Source organism: Lampris incognitus, chromosome 3, assembly GCF_029633865.1.
Source record: "Lampris incognitus isolate fLamInc1 chromosome 3, fLamInc1.hap2, whole genome shotgun sequence".
NCBI lineage: Eukaryota > Metazoa > Chordata > Actinopteri > Lampriformes > Lampridae > Lampris > Lampris incognitus.
The window spans coordinates 9,314,758-9,337,413 of NC_079213.1; the positions used below are offsets into that span (position 1 = coordinate 9,314,758).

At 45.7% G+C, this 22,656-nt stretch overlaps 2 protein-coding genes across 2 annotated transcripts; both read left to right on the forward strand.

Moving 5' to 3' along the window:
- Nucleotides 1-19,681: 19,681 nt before the first annotated feature.
- LOC130110043 (histone H1-like) lies at nt 19,682-20,313 on the forward strand. The gene has a single exon (XM_056277021.1). It carries the CDS (start codon nt 19,699-19,701, stop codon nt 20,311-20,313), a length of 615 nt encoding a protein of 204 aa, XP_056132996.1. The 5' UTR covers nt 19,682-19,698.
- Nucleotides 20,314-21,828: 1,515 nt separating this feature from the next.
- Nucleotides 21,829-22,206, forward strand: LOC130110090 (histone H2B 1/2-like). Its single transcript, XM_056277070.1, has one exon. It carries the CDS (start codon nt 21,832-21,834, stop codon nt 22,204-22,206), a length of 375 nt encoding a protein of 124 aa, XP_056133045.1. The 5' UTR covers nt 21,829-21,831.
- Nucleotides 22,207-22,656: the final 450 nt, after the last annotated feature.

Consider the following 22,656-nt stretch of genomic DNA (forward strand, 5'->3'; position numbering starts at 1 on the left):
ACATCTCTATGCCTGTGTGCGCAATGGGGTTAATGTTATGTGGGTGGGTTTAGTTGGGGTTTTTTTTTTGTTACTGTTTTCATTGATGCATCTTTCACTCGGACGAATGCCAGGTCAGTGGTCTGTCTAGTCAGCCGTTTTTACACTCTCAGCCCATGGCGATTCAAACGTTTATTAGCCTTAATGCCAATGGTCTGAATCACCATAGCAAGCGTGTTGCACTGATGGAGGTGGTTCGTAAGAGGGGGGCAGACATCATCCTTTTACAAGAAACCCACAGATCATCCTCTGATGTGAACGGACTAGCTAATAAATATTTCAAGGTTGTGGCATCATCGTGCGCAAACAGTAGAACGAGAGGGGTAGCGATACTCTGCCGCCGCAGATTAAATATGGTTGTGCATGGGTGTTTCTCTGACGAGTCGGGTAGGATAACTTTGGTTAAGGTTTTTGTTGAAGGGCGGTGTATTGCTCTTGTATCTGCGTATGCTCCTAATGGCTGTGTCAAAGACTTTTTCAATCTACTTACTGTCACTATGTTAAAATATTCCGATTGTGCTTTCGTTGTGGGGGCCGATTTTAACGCGGTCATGAATAATGTGCTGGACAGGTCAGGGAGTAGTGCATCGCATGACCAAAAGGCGGCCTCTGATATACTCGTAAGGTGGGCTGATGAGGTGGGTGTGATGGACCTTTGGAGAAGGTTATAATCCATCTGCTAAGGACTTTTCATTTTATTCAGCAAGGCATAAGTCCTTCTCGAGAATCGATTATATTTTTGTTTCGCAGGGCTTATTCCAAAATATTGATAATGTTATACTTGTCCCCATGACCCTTGTCGATCACAAAGCAGTGTTAGCTAAGGCCTCTATCCTCCCTTCTTTAAACAAGGCCCCTTGCTGGCGCTTCAACACCTCCCTCCCGAATGATGAGTAATTTAAGACACAGTTTGTGGCTGCTATGAAAGACTTTTTAGTTATTAATGTCGGATCAGTTTGTGACCCAAGGATTCTTTGGAATGCGATTAAGGGTTTTATTTTGAATAATACTACAGTATATACTTCGACTCTAAGTAAGGCGAGGGCTAGGAAGCTTTGTGATCTTGAAAATAGGTTAATCGCTCTGGACAGTCAGTTAAAGGCCAAATACAGTGACAGCACAGCCTTACAGCGCATTTTAGTTAAAAAAGAAATAAATTATCTCCTTAAACGAAGAGCTGAATTCCAAATACACCGCTCAAGGCAGTTTTATTATTTTAATGGGGCAAGGCCGAGTCATCTGCTTGCCATGCGTTTGAAATCTAATGAACATTTTGTTGATATTTCTACTGTCAAGGATGCTGATGGCATAGTCAGATCTGATCCTGTGCAGGTGAACAGGGTATTCCAGTCCTTTTATGTAGACCTGTACGCCTCTGAGGTTACTCCAGATGCAGCCAAGCATAAAGATTTTCTAGACAATCTCGTACTACCTCGTCTCACAGAAGAGGAATATGCCTCACTGAACTCTCCTGTCACTCTGGATGAGTTGAAGGAGGCGGTTAAGGCTATGCGCAGAGGCAAATCGCCTGGGTATGATGGCATCCCCCCCGAATTCTATTTAACTTTTTGGGAAGTTCTGGGTCCACACCTTCTCAACATGATATTGTTTTCTATTGATGAAGGGTCTCTTGCAAGGGATGTGAATATTGCTATTATTGCATTATTATTGAAGAAAGGCAAAGATCCCACTGAATGTGGCAATTATAAACCTCTTTCTCTGTGTAACCAGGTTAAAATTAATGTTTTTATTTTATTTTGTTTGAGTATGAAATATCACCAAATCCTGTCTGTGTGCTGTTATTTGTGTTTACTACATTTTATTTTATGTCATTATTTACTTTTATGTATGTTTTCCAACGACCGTCATATACATGTACTGTCGCTTTAAGAGAGAGGTCTTGTGGGTACACGGAAGAGGGAACGCGGGAGAGGCCATTTTTGTTTTGTGGGAGGAGTCTCAAGCAGCGATCGAGCCGAGCCACGCGTGTTTCTTACCGTAGCACAGTTTTGCTGGTTGAGGAGAACGTAACTTTGAGTATCCCTGTAAGAAGATACTGCAAGCTGTGGGATAAAATACTTGTTTATCCTTTCTTACATCGGAGTCCCGTGGACGGTTTCTCCTTCTAACGCACACGAGTGAAGTCCGGGGAGTGGTTGAGCTTCGACCCCCACGTCCGTAAGAAACACCGCTCCCGCTGGAGGACTGGACGTTTGTCGAAGGGTTTGAAACCAAAATAAATGGCAAGGTGGGCCAAATAGAGTCCTGTGTATCCCCCCCTCCTTCTTTGTTCATGATGATGATGACGATGATGAGAGACTGAGGGCCCCTCACAACACCTGGGGCCCCACCCAAAATAGAACACAACGCAGAGCTAATGATGAGAGTGACGGGCGTGCAGCAGGCTGACCAGCATAGAACAGCATAGGACTGCCCCCGTTACATTGGTGCCGTGACCCTCCTGGATCCTGAGAGCGACATCAGTTGCTCGCCGCGGGAGGCTGCTGTCGTCATCAAGCCCCAGGCGTCCTCAGGTATTTCAATAGACTGTACACTCATGTTACAGTGGACTGGAGTTGAGCTGTGTGGACACTGGACAGTCATAGCTGTGGTTACCATGGACTGGGCTTGTAAACAGGACATTTGTATATATTGAAGGAAGAAAAACACACGAAAAAAAGGAAAAAAAAGTTAATGTTGATGTGATTGAAGGACTCATGTGAATAATCTATTGATGTAAACTACTAGATATGTGCATATGTGATTAATCTATTGGTGAATTTGTTGATTGTGTGTGATTGTTTCAATCTCTTAGTGATTTCTAGATTCAATTATTTAAATGAATTGAGCTTTTCTCCTTTTTATTTTATTTTTTATTTTATCTGAGTGTTAGAGGTAGGAACATGGCAGAGGGTGGTTCGTACGTAGGTGGGGGTAACATTGCTGATCAGGATCTTTTGGATCGCCAGTGTGCTATGGAGAGGGGGTACCAGTTAGATGTGGGTGGGGGTTTACGGCTGGGTGTAGGTAGGAGTTTCGGGCAGCTCTTAGAGGGCGGGGAACCAGACACCAGAGCACCAGGACCTAGAGACCCGACCACATTTGGCACTCCTCAGTTCACCTCCACACGCTACGTAGAACGGGCCAGGCCAGGTATCAGCGAAGGGGCTGTGCTAGGTAACAGCGAGCAGCCAGTGGGTGAGTTAGCCATGCTCATTACTCGGTTAGCAGAGAAGATAGGAGAGTCAATCACTGCTAAGCTGCAGGAAACACAAATGCTTAGAAACACACACACAGACAGTGCTAGGTCTGCTGAACAGCGTTCGGAGACAGTGCCTAGTGTTAGAGTAGTAATGCAGACAGACGCTAGGGAGCCTCCTATTTTCAGGGGCGATAGCTCTGATAAGTTTACAGTTCATGAGTGGGAGAGCCTTATGACTTTGTATTTGAGGAAGCGAGCCATTCCAGTTAGTGAGCAGTCACATGATATTCTAGCTAAGCTTATGGGGAAAGCAGGGGACGTGGTGAGGATAAAGCTGCGCAACACATCTGTCGACCACATATCGAACCCCCACATTATTTTTGATGTACTGAAGCAACACTTTAGTGACCTCACATACTCGAGCATGCCCCTGGCGGACTTTTACAGTACGCTGCCCAAGCCAGGTGAGGACGCTATGGAGTATTGGATTAGGCTTAATAAAACAGTGGAGGTGGCTGACGAATGCTTGAAGTGGCAGGGCCGAAGTATTGAAGAGCCAAGCCACGAGGTAAGCATGATGTTTATCAAACACTGTCCAGATCAGTCTCTTGCCAATGTTTTTAAGTTCAAGTCCGCAGGGAAATGGTCTGCTAGCGAGATCCAGGAGAGGCTTGATGAGCACATGCTGGAGAGGAAGTCCCGTGTTGCTGCAGGTGGACAACGTGAAGCAGGCGCGGTAGAGCGTAGGTTCCATTCACAGGTTCATGTCCCTGTAGTCGACATGGCTCCCGACTTGAACACGACCGTGCCGGTGGTGCCATCTCCCGTCCCGGCTCATGCGTCATCTCCTATACCATTTTGTGCAAGGTCTCCTACACCGTCTCCCGCACCGTCTCCCGCACCTGTCTCTGGCGGTGATGACTATATGAGGAGTTTGGTGAGCTTGCTAGACCGTTTGGTCACAATGCAGACTCAGGTTCCAGTTAGGGCTGCAGTCCCGACACCGACGCTGACTCAACCGCCAGCTAACGCCGCAGGGCGGGTGCCAGACGCACCACAGAGGTTGTGCAGGGTTTGTAAGTCTCCGGATCACTCCACATTTTCCCACTGCAGCCGGGAGAACCGATGTATAAACTGTTTGTCTCCTGGTCATTGGAAGAGGGACTGTCCTCACCCTCAGCCGCCCAACCAGCTCCGTTCTCAGCCTGGTGGAAGAGCTGGTCGTCAGTCTCGTCCGTTAAACTACTAAACCCACACCTAGAGAGGGATGGTGTGGGTAATGTAGATGTATCCCTCACTGATGTCTCCGACCTGGCTCACTTGTATGAAGACAAGTGTGCCAAAGCACCTCAGGGTTCGCGTATGGTCATTCAGGCGACACAGAGGATTCAGGCTTTCAGTGACTTGTTCTATGCTCCTGTTCTTGTCAACCAGAGTGTGCAGCTTAATGGCATGTTGGATACTGGCTCTATGTCATGCAGTATCAGTGAAAATGCAGTAGAGAAGCTCCGCTCTGGGGGTGTTTTACCTGAGAAGCAGCAGCCTGAAGAGAACATTGTCTTGATTGGCTGCGGTGGTCTGGAGACTAGGCCTGATGGTTTTTATGACCTCAACATGCAGCTTTATGGTGTTTCCTTTGTCATACCCACTCTGGTCGTGCCCGGTCAGCATGATGATCTGATAGTCGGCACAAACGTCATTAAACATGTGGCCCATGTACTCAAGAGTGGTACTGAGTACTGGGACATCGCGTCCAGACAGGAACATCCGTCTAGTCCTGACGTTGAACAGTTCTTGTCCATGTTCACGAATGTAGAGCGCTGGAGGGGTGGTGCAGTTCCTGAGAAGATAGGTACTGTTAAGCTCACCCAGGCCGTGACACTCTTACCGAGGCACGAGCACTTAGTCTGGGGCAGACTTCCTGCTAAGGTGCCTATGTCAGCTGGAAGCACTGTTGTTGTGGAGCCGACAGACTCCAAGGCCATGCCACGCAGTGTCCTCGTAGGTCGACTTGTCACACCGCTCTGGGGTGATAGGTGGGTACCCATGACTGTTGTCAATCCATCTGACAAAGCCATCACACTGAAAAGGAACTGCAAGTTGGCTGATGTGTTTCCATGCTTGGCGATTGAGGACTTTAATGTTTTCCAGGGACTGCAATCAGTTGCAGGGAGGCATGAGTCCAACGCCACAGATAGTGCCTGTCCCCCTGTCCAGCCGGCTAGGAGTTTGTCAGAGCTCGGACTCAGTGACATTGACCTCAGCTCCTGTCAGGTTAGTGAGGCATGCAAGTCCCAGCTCACTCAGCTGCTCACCGAGTACCATGACATCTTCTCCAGGGACTCTCTGGACTGTGGCGAGGTCACAGGATACACACATCGCATCCATCTGGTGGATGAGCGCCCCTTTCGCTTGCCCTACAGGAGGGTTCCCCCAGCCCACTATCAGAAGTTGAGACAGGTTCTCACTGATATGGAGGAGAAAGGGATTATCCGGAAGTCCTCGAGCGCATACGCTTCACCGCTGGTTATGGTGTGGAAGAAGGATGGCGGGCTTCGGATCTGCACTGATTTCAGATGGCTGAATGCTCGGACCTTGAAAGACGCTCATCCCTTGCCACACCAGTCGGACTGTCTTGCCGCGCTGGGTGGTAACTGCCTCTTTAGTACGATGGACCTCACCTCTGGCTTCTTCAACATCCCAATGCATGAAGATGACAAGAAATACACTGCTTTCACGACTCCCCTTGGGTTGCATGAATACAATCACATGCCACAGGGCCTTTGTAATAGCCCTGCAGCCTTCATGAGAATGATGATTGGGATCTTTGGGGATCTGAACTTCACGAAGCTTTTGTGCTATCTTGATGATCTTCTTGTCTTCGCGCCGTCAGAGGTTGAGGCTCTGTCGAGGCTCCGCACTGTGTTTCAGAGGTTGAGGGAGAACAACTTGAAACTGGCTCCGAAAAAGTGTCATCTGCTGCAGAAGCGGGTGCGGTTTTTGGGCCACGTGGTTGATGGCGGAGGTGTGTCTGTCGATCCCTCCAAAGTAGAGGTCATCTCCAACATGACAGTGCAGGATCTCATGGAAGGTGATGGGTGCACGCCTTCTGTTCGTAGGATCAAATCTTTCCTTGGTATGGTATTTTACTACCAGCATTTCCTCCCGAACTGCTCCTCCGTGGCTAAGCCCCTGTTCGCCCTTACAGCTGGACAAAAGAGGAGGGGGAGGTCAGCTAAGGATAAGAAGCCCCATGGCAGCTTCCGTAAGCTTACCTCCGCAGACTGGACGGTGGAATGTGGGGAAGCATTTGATCTGTTGAAGACGATGTTACTGGAGTGTGTGGTGCTTGCCCATCCAGACTTTGAGGTGCCTTTCATTTTGTCGGTCGATGCGTCTTTGGACGGACTCGGCGCGGTGCTGTCTCAAGTGCCCCGAGGAGAGTCCAAGGCCAGACCTGTTGGTTTTGCAAGCAAGTCCCTCAGTGCCTCACAGCGGAAGTATCCAGCTCATAGACTGGAGTTCATGGCGCTGAAGTGGAGTGTTTGTGAAAAGTTCAGCCACTGGCTGAAGGGTCAAAGCTTCACCGTTTGGACAGATAATAATCCGCTGACTTATCTCCTAACGAAGCCGAAGCTTGACGCGTGTGAGATCCGCTGGGTGTCTAAGTTGGCGTCTTATACTTTCGATCTCAAACACCTGCCAGGGAAGAAAAACGTGGTGGCGGATGCCTTGAGTCGCGACCCTTTTTCCAAGCCCGTCAGTCAGAGGCTACTTAGGGAGCCCTACCCGGCCCTTGTTCAGGAAGCCGACGGGGTTGAGGGGGACTCTGTGCAGGATGTTTTCAGACTCAGTTGCCAGTCCCAAACAGTGAGTAGTGCGCGATCTGGGTTTGCTGGTGATGCAGCTGAGGTCAGGGCTTTTTGTCAAGCCAAATGTGACTGGCCTGATGCATCAGTATTCACAGCACTCAGTTTGGTCCAGCACGTTCAGCATCTGTCGGGTGGTCAGGATACACTGCCAATGTTATCCACCGAGGAGCTCAGGTTGAGTCAGGAGCAGGACCCCTGCATCTCCAAGGTGTTGCCCTTTGTCGCTGTTCGGAAGCGGCCATCGAGACGTGAGAGGCATGGTGCTGACCAGAAGGTCCTCAGGCTGCTGAAACAGTGGGAGAAGTTGGAAGTCAATGATGGTGTCTTGTACAGGGTGACAAAGGACCCAGTGTCCAAGCAGAGGCGGTCTCAGTATGTTTTACCTCTGAGTCTGAAAGACAAGGCACTGTCTGGCATCCACGATCACGCTGGTCATCAGGGCCAGGACCGTACTCTCTCTCTTGCAAGGCAGCGTTTTTATTGGCCTGACATGGAGAGGGATATCAGAGCATATGTCAGATGCTGTCGGAGATGTGTGTTTGGGAAGACCCCAGAGCCAGCTGCTTGCGCGCCCCTGGAGAGCATTAAAACCTCCGCACCGATGCAGCTTGTGTGTATGGATTTCTGGTCCGCTGAGGACTGTAAGCAGCGGTCGGTCGATGTCCTAGTGGTTACTGACCACTTCACTAAGCTTGCTCACGCGTTCCCCTGCGCCAATCAGACAGCGAAGCAGGTCGCCAAGAAACTCTGGGATCATGTATTCTGTGTTTACGGGTTTGCGGAGAGAATACATTCTGACCAGGGCACAAACTTTGAGAGCAACCTGATTGCAGAGCTTCTCAGGTTGGCGGGTGTAGCGAAGTCCCACACGACGGCCTACCATCCTATGGGTAATGGCGGGACAGAGCGGTTTAATCGCACGATGGGGAATATGCTCCGTTCCCTTCCGCTTCAGCAGAAGCAACAGTGGCCTCAGCAGATCCATTCTCTCACGCTCGCGTACAATGCCACTGTTCACGAGACCACGGGTTACGCACCTTTCTTCCTAATGTATGGGCGTGTCCCAAGACTGCCGGTGGATGTTATGTTCAGGCAGGTTTTGCATGACCCTCACGTTGTTGATTATGACTCTTATGCTCAGTCTCTGCTTTCCTGTCTAAGGAGTGCAATGGAGATCGCTCAGAAGCACTCCACGGCTGAGCAGCAGCATCAGGCGCGACAGTACAACAGACATGCCAAGGGCACTGTCCTGTCTGTCGGGGATCGTGTTTTGGTTGCGAACCAGAGTGAGCGAGGGAAGAGAAAGTTGGCTGACAAATGGGAGAACGGAGTGTACACGGTTGTCGGTGTCAACCCCAATATCCACGTCTACAAGATTCAGGATGCAGAGGGGCACACCAGGGTGGTGCACAGGAACCGTTTGTTGGAGGTCAACTTCTTGCCCCTACCTGAGTTAGATCAGGGTGAGGAGTCCAGTACAACCAGTCAGTTGCTTGACTGCGCAGGGTCCGATGAGGAGGACAGTGCAGATGGCCTGACGGTCTCCGGGGATGCAGCGGGGCTAGCAGTCTCATCACTTGGAGACTCACCTAGATCTGAGTGGGCAGAAGCGGAAGAGTTCATTCCGTCTAGTCTGGTAGTCAGTCCTGTGGGGGCCACTGCTCAGTCTCCACCCAACACACACGCACCACACAACACACATGCACCACACATAGAGGCATCACACTCACTCGATGTAGGTGTTATATCTCACACTGATTCGCACACAGGGGCACCACCCTCACTCGATACAGATGTTGCAGCTCGCACTGTCTCACGCACACAAGTAGAGAGCGATGGTCGGGTTAGGACACGCACAGGGAGGGGGTGAGGTCAGTGAATAGGTTAATAGAATCTATGGCTCAGATGCCATTTCTACGGAGTGTGAGGGTTTGAACTTTGATGGAGGTTGGAGTCATTCAAACTAGTTTAATGTGAGTTATTAGGTGTTTATCAGACAGGGTTGTTTTGGGCCAAGTGCATGGTGTGGCGTATCAGGCGTCACATTGATCTAAGGGAATTCTGAGACTTGATCAACCTCATTATTTTCTGGACCTCGTAACCGAGGTAGCTCCTGAGTTGACTGGAGGACTAGGTCCTTCTTTTCACTTGTGCCAGTAGTCAGTGATGGGCTTTTCCTTTCCTCTTTCTCTTTTTATCCTGCTGTCAGGATGTTGGTGAATTTCAGGTGGGGTGAATGTAACCAGGTTAAAATTAATGTTTTTATTTTATTTTGTTTGAGTATGAAATATCACCAAATCCTGTCTGTGTGCTGTTATTTGTGTTTACTACATTTTATTTTATGTCATTATTTACTTTTATGTGTTTTACAACTACCGTCATATACGTGTACTGTCGCTTTAAGAGAGAGGTCTTATGGGTACACGGAAGACGGAACGCGGGAGAGGCCATTTTTGTTTTGTGGGAGGAGGCTCAAGCAGCGATCGAGCCGAGTGACGCGTGTTTCTTACGGTGGGACAGTTTTGCTGGTTGAGGAGAACGTAACCTTGAGTATCCCTGTAAGAAGATACTGCAAGCTGTGGGATAAAATACTTGTTTATCCTTTCTTACATCGGAGTCCCGTGGACGGTTTCTACTTCTAACGCACACGAGTGGAGTCCGGGCAGTGGTTGAACTTCGACCCCCACGTCCGTAAGAAACACCGCTCCCGCTGGAGGACTGGACGGTTGTCGAAGGGTTTGAAACCAAAATAAATGGCAAGGTGGGCCAAATAGAGTCCTGTGTGTCCCCGCTCCTTCCTTGATCATGATGATGATGATGAGAGACTGAGGGCCCCCCACAACACCTGGGGCCCCACCCAACTAGAACACAACGCAGAGCTAATGATGAGAGTGACGGGCATGCAGCAGGCTGACCAGCACAGAACAGCATAGGACTTCCCTCGTTACACCAGCCTGCTAATCTCCGCTGCTAGCTGCCACTGACCTTCGTTTGTGGACCTGGACTGACGTCTGATGCCGTTCACTAATGTGTAATTTTGCTGGGGTAGGTGCCCTGTTCTTGAGTTGAAGTCTGTGTGCTACTTGTAGTCGGCTAGACGGCTATATTTTTTCGTTTCTATGTTAGCCTATCTGGTCGCTTTTTTTTTTACACAATAATCTGATCTAGGCCTAGCCTACATTATTGGACGCCAGTTTGGATAAGATTTATGCGCCATTTTAAGGCCGTCTTCAATGTCCTGAAGAAGTTGCCAGTTTAATAATATATATTATACATATTATTATAGCCTACCTGGCTGTTTATTTATCTAGCCTAAGGTGTAGGGAGGTGAGGCTTTCTGTAATTCATTTCATAATACATGTATCATTAAGCTAATTTTGTTGAGTAGGCTTATGTGTTTTTGTTTTCCCCCTCCCGACTCAGCCATATATTGGGGTATAATTCAATATTGGTCGCACTCTCTCTGGCTGTAGGCCTACTTCTGAATGTTATTATTTCCTGTGTCCTACCATGGAAGTGTGGTTTGTGTGATAGGCCAAACACTCATTACTGAGTAAGGTTAGGTTAGTGGCTTATTAGCCTAGTGTAACGACCCTCACTTGTGCAGGTGTTCGTGATAGAGATTCAGACCAGGGGTTCCTAACAGTGGCTTTTATTGCCTGCATTCACAAATAAAACAACAATCCATGAGATTTCTGCTGCAACGAGACTGCATACAAGTCTCCAGCGGAGATGGCCTAGCTCTCTCGTGCATGAGCTAGCAAACAATGTTTCTCCTGGCTAACCTCATGCGTTGCATAGCATACTAAACTTACATGGAAATCAAAATGCACAACTCATTAATCTTCGTGTAAACAAAAGTACAAAACAAACCAAACACCTGCATTCACAAATAAAACAACAATCCATGAGATTTCTGCTGCAACGCGACTGCATACAAGTCTAAAATAGCATAAAAACCCAAATAAGAACAATGCTCTCCATAACGCACAGCGCAGCGTGGTTGCCGCCAAAATTATACTTTAACTCGGTTAAAACACTTACAAATCACTTTCTATCGTTACTTTTCGAGAGCATTAGTTAGTACAACTTATATACATTTATATCCAACCCATAGTTTGCAAAGAAAAACATGTTCATTTATTAAAATATCAAATTATTCACGGAGCGCTCCCAAAGCCTGCTTACCTCCAGCGGAGATGGTCTAGCTCTAAGGTACTGGTAGCGCAAATGCCCAAAATGTGTCAAAGCGAAAGTAAATAGACAAACAGTCGCGCAGCCTCATGTTTAACCTTAGTGAATGCGGTACAACATCTGGGGTTTACACAAACCATCAAAAAGCATTGGATTACAATAACATGTTAAAATACAAATTTTGGGAGAATTCACTTTATCTGAGTGAGGTCATTTTCAACTCTGTTACACCAGGCCTATCAATACTTTCGTAATAGGCCTACACTTTTCTCCGCCTCCACCTGGGCTCTAGGCCTATAGCCTATGGTTTTACTTTTAAGGTCGATTGTTTTTGGGCTACTGTTCGTTGTGGCCTAATTATCTACATATACTGCTTAGGCCTATCTTTTATGTTGTTTTTATATTGTGGGGAGGTGAGGCTTTTTGCAATTATTATTTTTATTTCATAATACAGTATGTGTTTTTTTTTCTGCCCTCCCGACTCAGGCCTAGCCATTAGGCTATAATTCAATATTGGTCGCACTCCCTCTGGCTGTAGGCCTACTTCTAATGTTATTGTCAATGGTTGTTTCTGGGCTACTGTTCGTAGTGGCCTAATTATCTTCATATACTGCTTATCTTTCATGTTGTTTCTTGAATATAATTCTGGTCGAATTTGCTGGATAGAAGCATTGCTTTGCATACCAGTCACAGCCTAGAGAAATGCAGGAACATATCTATGCCTGTGTGCGCAATGGGGTTAATGTTATGTGGGTGGGTTTAGTTGGGTTTTTTTGTTGTTACTGTTTTCATTGATGCATCTTTCACTTGGACGAATGCCAGGTCAGTGGTCTGTCTAGTCAGCCGTTTTTACACTCAGCCCATGGCGATTCTAACGTTTATTAGCCTTAATGCCAATGGTCTGAATCACCATAGCAAGCGTGTTGCACTGATGGAGGTGGTTCGTAAGAGGGGGGCAGACATCATCCTTTTACAAGAAACCCACAGATCATCCTCTGATGTGAACGGACTAGCTAATAAATATTTCAAGGTTGTGGCATCATCGTGTGCAAACAGTAGAACGAGAGGGGTAGCGATACTCTGCCGCCGCAGATTAAATATGGTTGTGCATGAGTGTTTCTCTGACGAGTCGGGTAGGATAACTTTGGTTAAGGTTTTTGTTGAAGGGCGGTGTATTGCTCTTGTATCTGCGTATGCTCCTAATGGCTGTGTCAAAGACTTTTTCAATCTACTTACTGTCACTATGTTAAAATATTCCGATTGTGCTTTCGTTGTGGGGGCCGATTTTAACGCGGTCATGAATAATGTGCTGGACAGGTCAGGGAGTAGTGCATCGCATGACCAAAAGGCGGCCTCTGATATACTCGTAAGGTGGGCTGATGAGGTGGGTGTGATGGACCTTTGGAGAAGGTTTAATCCATCTGCTAAGGACTTTTCATTTTATTCAGCAAGGCATAAGTCCTTCTCGAGAATCGATTATATTTTTGTTTCGCAGGGCTTATTCCAAAATATTGATAATGTTATACTTGTCCCCATGACCCTTGTCGATCACAAAGCAGTGTTAGCTAAGGCCTCTATCCGCCCTTCTTTGAACAAGGCCCCTTGCTGGCGCTTCAACACCTCCCTCCCGAATGATGAGTAATTTAAGTCACAGTTTGTGGCTGCTATGAAAGACTTTTTAGTTATTAATGTCGGATCAGTTGGTGACCCAAGGATTCTTTGGAATGCGATTAAGGGTTTTATTTTGAATAATACTACAGTATATACTTCGACTCTAAGTAAGGCGAGGGCTAGGAAGCTTTGCGATCTTGAAAATAGGTTAATCGCTCTGGACAGTCAGTTACAGGCCAAATACAGTGACAGCACAGCCTTACAGCGCATTTTAGTTAAAAAAGAAATAAATTATCTCCTTAAACGAAGAGCTGAATTCCAAATACACCGCACAAGGCAGTTTTATTATTTTAATGGGGCAAGGCCGAGTCATCTGCTTGCCATGCGTTTGAAATCTAATGAACATTTTGTTGATATTTCTACTGTCAAGGATGCTGATGGCATAGTCAGATCTGATCCTGTGCAGGTGAACAAGGTATTCCAGTCCTTTTATGTAGACCTGTACGCCTCTGAGGTTACTCCAGATGCAGCCAAGCATAAAGATTTTCTAGACAATCTCGTACTACCTCGTCTCACAGAAGAGGAATCTGCCTCACTGAACTCTCCTGTCACTCTGGATGAGTTGAAGGAGGCGGTTAAGGCTATGCGCAGAGGCAAATCGCCTGGGTATGATGGCATCCCCCCCGAATTCTATTTAACTTTTTGGGAAGTTCTGGGTCCACACCTTCTAGACATGATATTGTTTTCTATTGATGAAGGGTCTCCTGCAAGGGATGTGAATATTGCTATTATTTCATTATTATTGAAGAAAGGCAAAGATCCCACTGAATGTGGCAATTATAGACCTCTTTCTCTGCTCTATGCTGATGTTAAGATTTACGCTAAAACTTTAGCAGGCCGCCTCCAAAATTATATGCTTAAGTTAGTACACTGCGACCAGACTGGGTTTATCAGAACAAGGCTGGCCTCTGACAATGTCAGACGTTTGCTCCACATTATTGACAAAGCTTCTAGCATTAGAACGCCTGCTGCTGTGCTGTCACTTGATGCTCTTAAAGCTTTTGACCGCCTTGAGTGGTCTTTTCTCTGGTCTGTGCTGGCTGCCATGGGTATCGGTGATCCCTTTATCAATATGATCAGGGTGATGTATGCTAACCCTACTGCTAGAGTTCTAACCAGGAAGACTTCTTCACCCTTGTTTGATATAGCCAGGGGCTCCAGGCTGGGTTGTCCCCTTAGCCCCCTGCTGTTTGCGCTCTCACTGGAACCCCTAGCACAGACTATTAGGCAGTCTGATCTCGTTGTTCCCCTCGTGCTCAATGGTACCTCTCACCTTATTTCGTTATACGCGGACGATTGTCTCCTGTATGTAGCCGATGCCCCCAAATCAATTCCTCCTCTCCTGGATATTTTTAACCAATTTAGTTCTTTATCAGTATGGCTTCATGCCACGAAAGAGCACCACAGATGCGATGTTTGTTTGAGAATGTTGATTGAGAAGTATAGAGAAGGCCAGAAAGAGTTGCATTGTGTCTTTGTAGATTTAGAGAAAGCTTATGACAGAGTGCCGAGAGAGGAGGTTTGGTATTGTATGAGGAAGTCAGGAGTTGCAGAGAAGTATGTAGGAGTGGTGCAGGATACGTATGAGGGAAGTGTGACAATGGTGAGGTGTGCGGTTGGAATGACAGATGGGTTCAAGGTGGAGGTGGGATTACATCAAGGATCGGCTCTTAGCCCTTTCTTGTTTGCAATGGTGATGGACAGGTTGACGGACAAGATCAGGCAGGAGGTTCCATGGACGATGATGTTCGCGGATGACATGTGATCTGTAGCGAGAGTAGGGTGCAGGTTGAGGAGAGCCTGGAGAGGTGGAGGTATGCACTGGAGAGAAGAGGAATGAAAGTCAGTAGGAGCAAGACGGAATACCTATGCGTGAATGAGAGAGAGGACAGTGGAATGGTCAGGATGCAAGGAGTGGAGGTGACAAAGGCATTTGAGTTTAAACACTTGGGGTCAACTGTCCAAAGTAACGGGGAGTACAGTAGAGAGGTGAAAAAGAGAGTGCAGGCAGGTTAGAGTGGGTGGAGAAGTGTGTCAGGAGTGATTTGCGACAGAAGGGTATCAGCAAGAGTTAAAGGGAAAGTTTACAAGATGGTTGTGAGACCAGCTATGTTATATGGTTTGGAGACAGTGGCACTGACGAAAAGACAGGAGGCGGAGCTGGAGGTGGCAGAGTTGAAGATGCTAAGATTTTCACTGGGAGTAACGAAGAAGGACAGGATTAGGAACGATTATATTAGAGGGACCGCTCAGGTTGGACGGTTTGGAGACAAAGCAAGAGAGGCAAGATTGAGATGGCTTGGACATGTGTGGAGGAGAGATGCTGAGTATATTGGGAGAAGGATGCTGAATATGGAGCTGCCAGGGAAGAGGAGAAGAGGAAGGCCAAAGAGGAGGTTTATGGATGTGGTGAGGGAAGACATGCAGGTGGCTGGTGTGACAGAGGAAGACGCAGAAGACAGGAAGAAATGGAAACGGATGATCCGCTGTGGCGACCCCTAACGGGAGCAGCCGAAAGTAGTAGTAGTAGTTAGTTCTTTATCGGGTTACAAAATTAATTGGACCAAATCAGCGTTATTGCCCCTGAACGAGGCCATGCGTTCGGCTGTACTTCCCCCGCTTGTTCCGATTGTAAGCCACTTCAAATATTTAGGGATTGACATCTTTCCGTCTCTGACAGTCACAACAAAATCTAACTTCGACTTGACCTTTAAGAAGGTCTCTGAGGTCATGATTAGATGGGCTTCAATGCCCAATTCCATTCATGCTAGGGTTTCCATCGTCAAGATGAATATATTGCCGCGGGTTAATTTTGTTAGCTCTATGCTCCCTCTTCTGCCCCCTCCTCGGTACTGGGATAAACTCCATTCAGCGATTACCAAATTCGTCTGGAAGACCAAGCCTCCTCGTCTCAAACGCACGACCATGAATCGTAACAGATCAGATGGTGGCGTTGCGCTCCCTAACTTAAAGTTTTACTGTTGGGCCTACACCTTGCGTTCACTTACGACCTGGCTCGATCCTGGTGCAGAGGTCGCGTGGAAATCTTTGGAAGAAAACTTGGTTCACCCCATACGACTAGCAGATTTACTGTTTTCTAATATTTCTACTGCCCAGTGTAGGAAACGATTTGGCCCCATCATATCACACCTGGTTGCGGTCTGGAGATCTGTGGAGTCGGCATGTAAGATCACCGCTAAGTGGAACGTTTGCTCGCCTATATTTTACAACCAAGGTCTCCTAGTTGATCGTCGTCCTATCCCGCATAATAGCTGGTCCAGTAGGGGTGTATACTCTCTTGGTAATCTGTGTGATGACCGTGGTCTGCGTTCTTTTGAGGATCTCAGGAATCAATATGATTTACCGGCCTGGTCTTTTTTTTCTATCTTCAGTTGAGGGCTTCCATGAAGGCTCACGGGGTGCCGTGGCTCTTTTCTCTCCCAGTGCATCCACTTTATAGAATAATTAGTGAAAAGGTTAGTACTAGGGGTTTAGTTTCTGTGTTGTATGGCTTTATCCTGGAAAGAACATACAAACCCCTTGCGCTGGACACAATTTGGAGAACAGATGTGCCCGATCATGATACTGAGTTCTGTTGGGAGACGGTGTGGTCTAGTATTCTCTTAGCGTCTAGGAATCCAGATCATCAGCAGATACACTATAATTTTATACATCGGACATATCGCACCCCACGACAGAGGTTTTGTATGAAACTTGCTGATAGCCCAAACTGTACATTTTGTTCGCTGAATGTGGTTGGAACCTTCTTTCATATGGTCTGGGAATGTCCAAGGGTGAAAGGGTTTTGGGAAATGGTTGCTGATAAATTGTCCCAATTTTTGTCGAATACTGTACCCGCTGAGCCTGCGGTATTACTTCTAAATGACTTCTCTGCACTACATGTACCACTAATCAAGCAGCGCATATTGCTTGCGGGACTCACAGCAGCCAAGAAGATGGTTGCTATGCATTGGAAAGCTCCAGATGATTTGTCATCTCGTCATTGGTCCCTCTTATATCTGGACATTGTACGTATATTTGGAGCTCTCGACAGCAAGGATCCATGGAGCAAGGGCTGGAACTATAGACATGTGGAATTCTGTGGCCGCTGAGTTGAAGAACTGTATTGACTGAACACTGACCGAGTACTGTATGCTGTTTCTATTTTGCAATTTTTTCTGTAGAATTTTTTTTCTTTTCCCTTTTTTTTCTCGTTTGTGGGTGGGTTTTTGTTTGCATTATTGTTCATTTGTGTGTCTTGTTTAAAAAATGATAAAATAAAAAATATTTAATCACAAAAAATAACAAATCATCTAGATAAAGCATTAAAGAAAAACTAACAATGGATATAGCTCCTGGGGAACATCTTACCTCACACAGAATGACTGTGAGGCCTGTCTGTCAGCAGTAAACCAACCGAAATGCATCAGATTTATATATAAAAACACTCCATATAAACTCAGCAGTCAGATAGAAGTCCCAATCATCCCATGTCCTCTCCAACCAAACATCTCACCCGACTCTTGACTAGAAATGAGTAAAAGACTCGAGAAGTTACCTACACTAATTTGAGTGGTTATAGCACAAGAAAAACCCAGTGTTGACAATGAGAAAAACTTGTGCGAATGCTCAAAATCCATCTAAAAAACACAACATAGTCACTAATAGCATTAAACAATGGTTAAAATGATGAAACAATAAATGAGAGATATATTCCTTACACAAACGTGTAGATTGGTTACAAATTAACTAACTAAGCATTAACACAAGGAAAGAAAAATAAACCAATAACTCCAAATAAAGGAAAGGATCTTGGGGAACTACTCTATTACGTGAAGTGACATTTGCTAAACATTTTCATCATCATCAGAATCATATGGTGGAACCCAGGGATCAGGAACATTTTGACCTTGTACAGCATTAAGTACAGTCTTAATACAATATTTATGGATCATACCAATCATACAAGTAGTGATGAAAACAATGACCAAAAACAGAAGAATACACACAATCAGTTTGTGAATGACACCCCCACAGATACCAAGGTGCCAAACACCCTTTACCCCTTGTTCAGTATCATGTTCCAATTCAGATACTTTGGCATCGTTGTTAGTAATATATGCACAGCATTCAGTGAAGATCACTTTACATACACCACCCTGTGAGGCTAACAGAAGACCCAACACCATCCTATTTCCAGTTGCTACGCGTCCAACATCTTCTAAGCGTCTCGCTGTGGCCGTGATGGCAGCTGTAGAGATGAAATCTCTATCACGTGTATCTCTCCTGTACAAAAAGACATGGAAGTCATATTTACGTCTGGCAATTTGGCTATGGTGGGTGTGAAAGGTGTTGAATGAGGATGTAACGGGGGGTTACCATATTGTTATCTTGCAGAGAATCAAATACCCATATTTGGGTTATTATTGGGTTATTATTGCAAAACAACACATCATTCCCCCGAGACTAAATCCAATTCTCTTAAAAGGATGCTAGGGCCTGCTTTCAGGTACTGGCCTCATCGTTATAAAGTACCTCGATGGTGCCCTATTGTTATCAGGCTCCATTATATAAAGAATGCCCTTAGAGGCAGGTAGCAAGGTGATATGTATAATGAAACTCCTACCTTTGCTGTGAAGATTATGTTAAATGGTATGGACATTAAGGGGGGGATCCTAATAATAGATATATTAGGAACGTACTTATTAATTATACATGTCATGCATTTTTTTTTTGTGTTCTCAATTTAAAACATCGACTGGAATGTAGTACGTACCTTTAATGATAAGTTTTGTGTCACCCACAAAGTTAAAGATGTATATTTCAAAATAATTCATCTTGTTTATCCAACCAATCAGACACTTAAAAAATACAAACGCGACATTGATGTAAAATGTGTGTTTTTTGGAGCTCCTCATACACGTGCACATTTTTCCTTTGGATTTTACCTTCATGGCTGTTATATGTACATTGACTGCACATTCAAGACATCGTGGACAACAGACTACCATATAATACAATGCACCAGCAGTTTAAATACGGATTTCAATAAACTGTTATCAATATATTTAAACCAATTCATGAGATGTTGCTATTCTGTAGCAGTTTATTAATGCATTCAATATAAGATAAATATTTGGAGCCACTTTTCCATCTCACACAGGACGCTGAGCTGAAAGAGGCGACAGATCGCCACCAAGAGTGTGTTTGCCCACATGAAGAAAGCGTGATTTTAAAATGAAATTCTCTGGAAATGACGACTTTTTTGATCGTCCATGGTTGTCAAACAATTCAAGCAACTGGTAAACGACTGTTGATCTGAATCCAATTCTTTTAAAAGGTTTTAGAAACCGAATATTGGAGCGTGTTGCAGTCACTGGCAGTGTATAGATGAGGTTTCCCATGTCTCGAAACGGAAGGCAAACGTCTGCTCCACTCTAACTGGGTTTATTATGAGGTGCCAAGGGTCTCCTTCATGATCGATATTGTTTATAAGTGATTGTTTGACTTGAGAAGGTGATTTTTGGTCTTTTATCGGAGAGAGAAAACACAAGTGTGGCAGCGCTCCGGCAGCGCAGACGCCAGACTGGGGCAGTTGAGTCTCTCTGGTTCTCACAGTGTGTTTATATCCCTGCCTGCGCTCCTTCCCCTCTATCAGCCTACTGGCTCTGTTGAGTTCGCGTCTCCGAACAGTAGAAGAAGAAGAAGACTAAAGACTAAATGGCAGAAGTCGCTCCCGCACCGGCAGCCGCCGCCGCCGCTCCGGCGAAAGCGGCAAAGAAGAGAGCCCCCCGCCCCAAGAAGAGTGGCCCCAGCGTCGCGGAGCTCATCGTCAAGGCCGTGTCGGCGTCCAAGGAGAGAAGCGGCGTGTCTTTGGCAGCGCTGAAGAAGACTCTGGCTGCCGGCGGCTACGACGTGGAGAAGAACAAGGCCCGCGTCAAAGTGGCCGTCAAGAGCCTGGTAACCAAGGGCGCTCTGGTGCAGGTCAAAGGAACCGGCGCCTCGGGCTCCTTCAAAATCAATAAGAAAGCGGAAGACGCCAAGAAACCCGCCAAGAAAGCGGTAAAAGCAAAGAAAGCTGTGGCCAAGAAACCCGCAGCCGCCAAGAAGGCGGCAGCTAAGAAACCCGCAGCCGCCAAGAAGTCCCCGAAGAAGGCCAAGAAACCTGCGGCGGCCAAGAAGCCCAAGAGCCCTAAGAAGGCCGCCAAAAGCCCCAAGAAGGCGGTCAAAAAGCCCGCCACCCCCAAGAAGACCGCAGCTAAGAAGGCTGCTAAGCCCAAGGCGGTCAAGCCGAAGGCGGCCAAGCCAAAGAAGGCGGCCGCCAAGAAGAAGTAGATGGACACGTCGTCTTGAAACACCTCCAAAGGCTCTTTTAAGAGCCAACCACAATCACAATGAAAGAGCATTTCGCAACAACCCAACCTCACCTATAAACGTCTTGATGCATGCTCTACAATACATCATCCAGCTAAGAACATTACACAAACTTAAACCGATTTATCTCGGATACAATGTTTATCGACAGTTTACCTACAAGCGATAATATGACAAATGGATTGTTACGACTTCATCGTTCGTCACACACTTTATTACTCTGAAATGACACAAAACACCTCAGTTCTCCAGTGGTTGGTTAGACCAGACACAGCATTTGACTAGAAGACAGCTTTGTTTTTTTTTTTTGGGGGGGGGGCATGACAGTATAGTCACAAGTTTGTTAATTCTATATCCTATAGCTGTAGTTGATTTAGTGACGTCATTGTTGGTGTTGTAACTGCTGCAGACTGACCTGCCCTGTTTAAAATACATAATGACATTTTTACAGTAAGTTTTAAAGTAACAAAACCATTAAGCTGTACAACGATATTTTCAGAGGAATGATGTCACTTGTTTCTTTTGTTTGTTTGTTTTTTCTATTATTTATTTATTTTCTTTCTTTTTGTATGAGTTGTTTTCTCGTTTTCATAATCCCTAGTAGATTTGTTTTGTAATTATGTATTCAGTCATTTCTCACTACAATTTTGTGGAATACATGTCTGCTATATTTGTACCATTTCAATATTTTGCAATAAAGTTTATTAAAAAAAAGACTGGCATGCCATAATGCAACAGGCAGTGACAGATTGACAAATAAGCAATCAATAATAGATCAAGAATCTGCTAATGATTGGCTATTGTAAATGGCTTGGGTTAAAAGCGCCCATTAAATGAGAATATAAAAACAGTTTAACACAATTTTTCATAAAATCGTTCCTTAAACGTTGAAAAATAGAAGATTATTGAACCGGTATAGCCGTTACTTATGGATGAGTCACCCGCCTGTTTTTTTATACATAAAAAATAGCTCCTGCTTGCTGAACGTGATACCTTTTTTCTTTTTCTCATAACCACCTTAAATTTTTTGTTTACTTTAAAACAATATCTACTACTAGTATATATATATATATGGTTTTTTTTTTTTACTAAAAAATTAGTTGTATTAGCTCAGCTCTATGAGGCCTACAGGCCATAAATAGCAAATAGAAGTTCAAAACTTGTAATGTTCACAAGAACTTAAGTTTATATTGATCTAAAAAAACATTAGGTGATAATATATGTGTTATTATGGATTTATAATCAGCTATAATGGAGCGGTCATTTTGGAACAGGAACACAAAATTAATATGAAAGGCGCAACAGGAAGCCTACTCTAGTCCAAGGAGTCACGCGACACGGCGCATGCGCAGTCAGCTGACTGTATTTGACCAATCTTACACGAGGACCAGCACAGTAAAACTTGCATCAATTGTGTAGAAATACAGCGCCTGAGCAAAGCCGCCACCATCACTCTTGTAGAATTACGAGTATAGCGTCATGCCTGAACCCGCCAAGTCAGCGCCCAAAAAGGGCTCCAAGAAAGCCGTGACCAAAGCCGCCGGCAAGGGAGGTAAGAAGCGAAGAAAGACCAGGAAGGAGAGCTACGCCATCTACGTGTACAAGGTCCTGAAGCAGGTGCACCCCGATACCGGCATCTCCTCCAAGGCCATGGGCATCATGAACTCTTTCGTTAACGACATCTTCGAGCGCATCGCCGGTGAGGCTTCTCGCCTGGCGCATTACAACAAGCGCTCCACCATCACCTCAAGGGAGATCCAGACCGCCGTCCGCCTGCTGCTCCCCGGGGAGCTGGCCAAGCACGCCGTGTCTGAGGGCACCAAGGCCGTCACCAAGTACACCAGCTCCAAGTAGTCTGCCCATTGGCCCAAACAAACGGCTCTTTTAAGAGCCACGCACAACCTCATCAGAAAGCTGTTCTGTTACCAGTGGTACTTTATCATGTGCTGTGACGTCCAACACCGGAACAGTTTAATTCTCACACAGCTATAGAAATAAAAGTTGGCTGGGCTTGATTTGTTAGCTGTTCGTGGATACAAGGGAAATTGGGTAGTCCGATCCCTCTAGTGATCTATGAAGCCTCCACATTCTCATTTCCCTCATGCATGCATCAAAGGGAAATCCGATCAGTTACGAATTCGAGTCTGGTCTTTTTTAGAGTCGCATCTAAAAATACTTACATTTTTTGCAAGTTTATTGGGTGATGGTTTAATTACTCAATGTGTATTTATTTTTTGATAATTGTAAGTAAACCTTTGAAGTCTTCCAACAGATCTATGGACATGTGTACAAATGTTCCTCCAT